The sequence below is a fragment of the Zea mays genome, chromosome 1 (genome assembly GCF_902167145.1).
Source record: "Zea mays cultivar B73 chromosome 1, Zm-B73-REFERENCE-NAM-5.0, whole genome shotgun sequence".
Lineage (NCBI taxonomy): Eukaryota > Viridiplantae > Streptophyta > Magnoliopsida > Poales > Poaceae > Zea > Zea mays.
Window position 1 is genome coordinate 188,856,256 of NC_050096.1, and position 7,787 is coordinate 188,864,042.

A 7,787-nucleotide genomic window follows, 5' to 3' on the forward strand; every position below is an offset into this window, starting at 1 on the left:
TCAATTACCAACGTAGCCTGATCGGCGTGTCCGAGTACTCACTATACAATTTAATCGCTCGACGTGAGTCCAAAAGCTCAACATAATATAAATATTTAGAGCGATTTAAGTATGCAGAATAAAGCCTTTATATGTATTTTAATTTTCTGCTAAGTATCCACTACAGGAAATAAAAGCAGAAAACAAACACAAAAATTAATGAATAAACATAACACATCATATATAAAAGGCAAATTTCCATATTTAAGCATGCATTTTCTACTAATTATTTACGACAGAAAATAATTAATTAAGGTAGAAAATATATCTTATTCTATTTGTTATTTTCAACATGAAATATATAGAATAAATAATATGGAGCATGTGTGGCGGAACTGCCCGAATTATTCCAACTTAAGTGCCTAAGTCCCGCCTCAGAGGCTAGACCACACTTAAATGGGAATAACCCGTCAATCCCTCGGATCTAGTCCGACATGGCCACTGACAGGATCAAGTACCACAATCTCACTCGATGGTGAGTCACAGAGCAAATACAATAAAGCATAAAACCATGCATGAAAGAGTATTAAATTATTACATCATTATCGGAGTTTTGCAAAAGTAGTCATCATTGTTCGAAGTGCAGCGGAATAAAACTAGCGGTAAACAAGTAGAGAGATGGGGAAGCCTGACCCATCACCCCTCATGCTCCTCCTCAGCTGAGGTAGGGTCCCACTCGACAGTCCAACCCGGTGGCAAGATGGACGGCCAAGTCACTCCAGTAACCATTTCCTCCAGAGAACCTGTAAAAAATTATGCCACAAGCAAGGCTGAGTATACTAATACTCAGCTAGACTTACCCGGTGTGAGGAGTCTACTCCTCTACCTCTAGACATGCAGCTGTTTGGCTGTGGGGTTTGGTTGCCAAAAGCACTAGCTGAGTTTCTAAATCAAGTTTTACTTTGTCATGTTTAAGTGTGACTCTCTTAAGGCTAAAAGTGTACTATCTACTCATACATAGTAGCAAACATTATTAGCAATCAACATCTTATATCAACTCATCATATTTCCACTTGTTACTCAATGTAGCAGCATGGATCAAGCAGTCTCATTAGCTGCGAGAAGCAGACGATTCGAATCGAGTTTTTATCCTTGCAAGGTAAACCTAAACACACGACATGCAGGGGCACTCCGTCCCCACACATATCAACCGTCCCCATCGATTCCCTGGCAACAGAAAGGGGCTCACCGCCTTGGCGTACAATGCCTCACTGACCCCGACTGCCGTCGTGCAGTGACCGCACTTGAACCCACCATAACCGGAATGGGAGACCCAGTCTCAGGTCGCGTGAGGAGGGCAATCTGCGGGCAGGTTCACTCAGGTACTAGGCTTACCGATTTACCATATTTCTCGGTATGTGTTTAGTACGTTCAAACGCTTGACACACGGTACCACACCTTAATCCTTATTCCAATTTTTATCCCGTGAACAACCAATCCCCATGGATTGTTGTCCACCAGCCAACCTCATTATGATAAGAAAGTGGATACAACCAATTTCCTGACCTCGCGCGAGTGCTAGAAAAATCGTCTTCTACCGAGATCCTAATTAATAAAACAGCTACTCGACCTAGCATACTAGTATTCATCTCAACAGGATTCCTGAGATCATGCAACTAGGGTTTCAAACAATTCCTACACCTAAGTGCACAATCAAACCTACAATCATTAAGTGAAGTAATATAGCATAATAACAGGTTATGCATAAACCGGGGCTTGCCTTCTAAAGCAGTGGCAGGCAGATCCTCTGATGCAGACTCTGGGGCTGGATCCGGGGCTACCTCCTGAGCAGCTCCTTGCTCCGGCACGAGGACGTACTCTCCGTCAGCAAGGTTACAGTCTATCGAAATGCAATGAACATGTATGTCATGATTATGCAAGATTTAATAACATTATGTTGAGAGAAGAAAAACTAAGTTAAGGAGTAACTTAGGGTTTGCTTGGTCATACGGGGCCTTTAGTGGTTTATGCTTATCACTCCTAGGTTTAGATTTTTGTTGAGGATAAACATAGTGGATTTGTATTGCCTTTATATATTTTAGTGGACAATTTACAAGGATTTTAGGATGACACTAATTTCCATTATTCATTTTCCTTTCTTTAATTTTTATTTATGAATTTTAGTGGGGTTTGAACTACAACAGTAGCTTAACTTTTTCCAAAAATTTTGTAAAAATTACAGTGGGTTGTCATTGGTCACTATAGCCCCTTCTAGGAAGTTGAGGTTCGAAATAAAAATGCTGTGCTTTATAAAAAAATAAAAGTTGGGTAAATGGGCCACTTTGTACTACAACTCTTAATTAGGGGTGGGTTCTGTCCTAAAGGTTATTTTTGTTGGCATCTAACAGTAAAAATAGGCTTCTGTGCCAAAAATCACAGAAAGCTAAGGGGTGGTTATTTAGTTATGATTTTCTAAAGTTTAATGCCTAAAAGGCACTTTCTACCACACTGTTATTTGGAAAATGTCAAACAACAGATTTCATAATTTTCCTAAGTTTTTAATAACAAAACATTAACTATCTCAAGGGTGGGGGTGTTTTCACCTTGGGGTTATTTTTGTAGGGTTTTTCTAAGTTATCCTTGTTTTATTCAAATAAAAGGTATCCTACTTATTTTATACTAAACCAGGGTAGGGTAGATTTTTCTAGTGAACTACATTGGATAAGTACCTTAACAAAAATAGGGGTGCCCTCTGGTTCAGTATTTAATTCACCTTTTCTATTTTTCTTAACCTTAAGCATATTATAAAATAAGGGGTAAAAACTAACTTAATGGAGTGGACAGAGAGGTTTAACATTTTTAAACAGGTCAGTAATATAAACTTCTCCAAATTTTTCTAACCCTAGTCAAATAATACAACTATTTTTCTTTCTATTATTGAGCTTTTGGCCAAAACTATAATTAAATCAGAGCTTTAAAGTTTTCTATAGTACATAGGGGGTTTTATATTTTTCTTAAGTAGGTTACATTATTTAGAGTATGACAAAATTGGTTTGACCAAATTTGGATGAACTAAACAGAAGTTATGAATTTTTAAAGTCTCTGTTCAATTTAAAAATAGATTTAATAAGAGTTTCCTGGAAAAACAGTTTACACCGAGGTCCCTGGGTTTAAACTAAATCAACCCACTCAAATATACCCCTGAGCCACTATTCCCCTGAGTCGCTGACAGTTCAAAAAGCCCCCTGACCTTTTCTTCCTCTCACCTGCAGTCCTTCCCCCAATGCAAACAGTACCCGCGGGAAAGAAAAGGGTGGCGCGGCTTACCGGCAGCGAGATAGGTCCGGCGAAGGGCAGGTTTGGCTCGGGGAGGCTCTGGCAGTCAGAGCGAGGTGCGGCTCGACGACGGGGATGGCCGGAATCACTCGGTCCACGTGCGCAGGCGAGTGTTCTCGTCGGCGGCGAGTGTACCGGCCAAACCACGGCGATCTGGTTCAATCCAAGGGCACGGTGAGCTTCCTGGGGTGACGTATAGGCTATCTGTGCAGTGAATCGAGAAATGGCTTAGTGATTTACCCGATCCACGCACTCCGGCGGGGTTATGAACTCCGGCGACCGTGGACTGGCTTCTCCGGCGAAGCAGACTTCGATTCCTCGCTCGGGGAGCTTCACTGAGTTGTGCACACTCGTCTCCGAGGGTTGGACGGGGTTGGGGAAAGCTGGCTGGCCGGTCTACGGCGGCAGTGGCTCGGGTGGCCGTGGACACGTCGCGCACGGGCAAACGGCGGTGAACTGAGCTCCGGTGAGGCTTGAGGGTGCGCGGAAGAGTGCAGTCGGCGCCTGAGCGGGCTTTATAGGCGCGGGCGCGGGCCAGGGCGCCGGCTGGCCGTTGGCGCGACGCGGGGCGCGCGCGGGCGTGCTCTGGCGCACACAGAGCGCGTCGAACACGTGGAGCTTTTCTTCTGCCCGTGTTCCACAGCTCACCCAAGTCGCAAACGTGCGAATCTTGGCAAAAATCCGGCGCGAGTCTTTTCCTGGCACCTAGGGCTATCTCTCATCCGTGAGCTGCCATGTCAGATATGGCCTAGGCAGGGAGATCTCTGGTCGCCAAATCGGGTGTGTCACACTGCCCACCTCGCGACAAAAATCATGCCAAGGCATGTCAAACGTCCAAGTCTCGGGCTCAGCTTTTTCCAGTGGGTGCCTTGGGTGGTATGCCACATTTTTGGTATAGAACATAGGTGGATTTGGTGCTAGCTCCGAGGTGAAGACGACTGATCTTTAGTGTAGGTGTAGTTTTTAACTTAGAGAGAAATAGAGAGCTCTAGCTCTCTCTCCACTTGGAGATTTGATTTGGGGTTTCTCCAGGGGTCTTTTTGCAATAGTTCCCTCCCCTAATTGCTGGTTATAAAGTTACTTAAGGTTTGGTTAAAGATTACCCATGTTTTGCACATTTGCTCACTCTCTTTCCCCTTTTATCCATGGTTCTGGGAGATAGGGTTTAAGAGAGGTCTAGGGTTCTTCCCCCCTCTTATCCAAGGTAGTAAGTGTACAAAGATTTGAGTAATACTTTCTTAGGTCATTTACAACTTTGACTAACACATGATCTCCAAGTTCTTATGTGTTTCCCTAAGTCTCTACCACATATGATCACAGTCCTTAGTGCCAAGGTGTGCTCTAGCCATGGTAACACTTGAGGTGTTACAGCATGCATACAGATTAAAATTGTATCATAATTAATTAATACGACAAACATTCAATGGGAAAACTGTATATATATTATATCTAAACGAATAGTATGGAGGACCATTAATCATAGATAGAGATGAATATGTATTGCACACATGGGGTAATAATGTCGCATGCAATATTTTGTACTTTACCTTTTTTTTCTCCTGAGTCTTTCTAAGCCGCACAACTCTAAAGGATTTTCATTCAATCAAAATCCGTTTTCGAGGAGCCGCTTTTCTTGGCTACAGGTGTGGTCATGCTCATGCAAACGCTTTCTTGGAGCAGACACATTTCTCGGCCAGGTACGCGTCAGCGTGGGCTTGTAATCTCAGCCGCTTTGACCGGATTGATTGGCAACTGCCGCCAGCTGCTCGCCCCTGCGCGTTCAAAGCAAAGATACGAGAATGACGACATTGCTGAAGGTTTGCAGGTTGTCAGGCTGTGCCTCCTCCCATGCGCATGGCGCCGCAAGGCCGTGCCCGCGCCTCAAGGAAATGATGCTAGGTACCCGCATGGTGTAGACCGCGGCGGTCGCGCGAAGCTGGTCTGCGCCAAAAACAACATTGCACGCGACTTGCACCCGCATTTGTCACAACTTCCGGTTGCCTCTCCGAGGGAACCAACCGCCTCGCAGGCGAATACTGTTCTGGCACGGTGCTCTTCCCACAGCGATAACACAACAGATCGGAAGTAGATTGCAAATCTAATCCAGAAATTACATACCGTTCGATTACGTAGATGAATCGAAGTCTGTCGCGTAGGACAGTTCGGCTAGGCCGGAGGACATGCCGGCTTGACGGAGAGTTGATGCAGATCCGATCCCGCAGCAACGTTGAGATAGAGCGTGTTGATAACGTATTGAGAACTACATTACCACGGATCACCAGATCCGCTCCCTTCCCCATGTCAGCAGATTAGGCGAAGAAGCTGTAGAGAACCCGTCTCCCTTCCCATGAGCACGACAGAGGAAACACACGAGACACAATATATAGGGTTGAACCTCTGCCCTCTTTCTAATCTATATTCCGTATGAGGGGTACATGTTCTATATATAGAGACGTAATAGCCCTCAGAAGCATATTTGATATTTGCCTACATAACCCTTCATTAGAGTTTCTCAACAAAACCTAAACGCTAATGGGTGACTCTGCCCCTGGACCCCCTGTTTGAGACCACCAATGGGTGGGGAATCGAAACCACCTCTTTTCGAGGGCTTAAACGCATGAGCCACAACCGTTTCACTACCACTTATTGTTGTAGACAAATGTGACATAACCATAGATATATAACAATGAGATATTTTGAAAATACCTTATTTTGATTTTTAGATACATTATTTTTACTATAGATATATAACAATAAAAATTATATGCCGAAAATACTAAAATATTTTATAATTTAGAATAGGGCGAGCAGCTCGTAACAGAGTTCACGCTTCAAGAGCTTAACAAAAAGAAAGTTTCGAAAGATGGATGGGACACAAATATACTTACTACACACTCGAAACACATACTAGATGGGTACACCGTACACATATTAAACGACACAGGAGCTCAACGGCCCAGTCCCACCGATGTGCTGTAAAGGTAGGCCACATCAGCACCGACACTGGGCCCACTAACCCGACACGGAATCAGCACACAGACACATTATTTATTCGACCACAACACAAAACGACGCTCCTTTACTAGGCGGGGCCCGCCGCGCCACGTAGGACACGACGTGAACCCGAACACAAAAGCAGGTTTTTCCTAGCGACCTATGCCGGCGCCATGCCGTGCTGTTGCCGTGGCAGTGGCACCAGCGCGGCGCACGCCAGTCGCCAGGTGACAGGCTGACGCAGCGAGCTAGATCGGCCGCCGTCCGGCGCTGGGCTGGACTCACTCGACGGACTTCTCGACGGCGGCCTCGGGAGCAGGGGCCGCCGCTTCCTCCTCGGTCGCTGCGACCTCAGGAGTGGCAGCAACAGCAGGCGCTGCCTCCTCCTCCTCCTCGTTAGCCTCCACAGCCGCCACCTCTTTGGTCTCGGCGGCTATCTCCGGCTCAGCAGCCTCGACCGGGGCAGCAGCAGCCTCCGTCTCTGCTGCCGGCGCGGCGGCCTCCGTCTCTGCTTCCTTGACCTCCGTCTCTGCTGCCGGCGCGGCGGCCTCCGGCTCTGCTTCCTTGGGCTCTGCCTCGGTCGGCTCAGCAACGGCCTCGGCCTCCTTGGTCTCAGTCTCAGTCTCGGCCTCCACCGGCTCCGGCTCCTTAGCGACGACGACCTCGGTCTCCACCGCCGGAGCAGCGGTCTCCTCGTTCGGGGTCTCGACGGCGGAGGCGGCGGCCAGCTGGGCAGCCTCCTCGACGGGAGCGGCAGTCGGGACCTGGACCTGCACGTACGTACGAACACATGCGTGGGACTTGGGGCACAAATACAATGGTGGCTGGTGCGTGCAGATGGACGAAGAGAATGGGGTCTCGGAAGCAGCTCTGTGCACGTATGATTACCTCGACGGCGGCCATTGGTGCAGTGCAGCTAGCTGGACGTGTGTGTGTGTGGACTGTGGAGCAAACAACGAAGGCACTGAAGCTCGGAGCTAAGCAGAGTGCAGAGCTCACCAGTGTGACGATGGCTGGCTGGCGTGTGTTGTGATGCAGTGTGGTCAGGCAGAGCCGCAGAGGGGTGTATATATAGTAGGAGTGCCCGGCCCTCCAAGGGATTTAATTACATATAATTATATTAAAAATAATAAAAAAGAGAGATATTGTGAATCTTTAGAGCGAGCGGGCCGAGCTGGAGCCACCACCACACCACATGGCTGCATGCATGCATGCAACGTCATTATTCCCATATCGTACGTGCCCAGTACTATATATTCATTCAGGGGCAAGTAGTTGCTGCTGCATTTGCGTGTCAGGCAAAAAAAAAAAAGATGGGCGGCCATGATGATCCAGCGAGCTCTGATCTGATGCTGCGTGCATGGATGGATCGACGATCGCCTCCAGATCTACGTACGCCGATTGCATTTTTTTTCTCTATGCACTGTTCGAGAAAAGCTACCGATCGATAAACATAGCGGTAGAATTGTTTTGTGCAG

General features: G+C 46.9%; 1 protein-coding gene across 1 annotated transcript; it reads right to left on the reverse strand.

Moving 5' to 3' along the window:
• Window positions 1–6,090: 6,090 nt before the first annotated feature.
• Window positions 6,091–7,350, reverse strand: LOC100272240 (uncharacterized). Its single transcript, NM_001353445.1, has 2 exons — window positions 7,198–7,350; window positions 6,091–7,079 (listed from the first exon to the last, which is right to left on the reverse strand). The coding sequence occupies exons 1-2, from the start codon at window positions 7,210–7,212 to the stop codon at window positions 6,591–6,593; spliced, it is 504 nt and encodes a 167-aa protein (NP_001340374.1). The 5' UTR covers window positions 7,213–7,350; the 3' UTR covers window positions 6,091–6,590.
• Window positions 7,351–7,787: the final 437 nt, after the last annotated feature.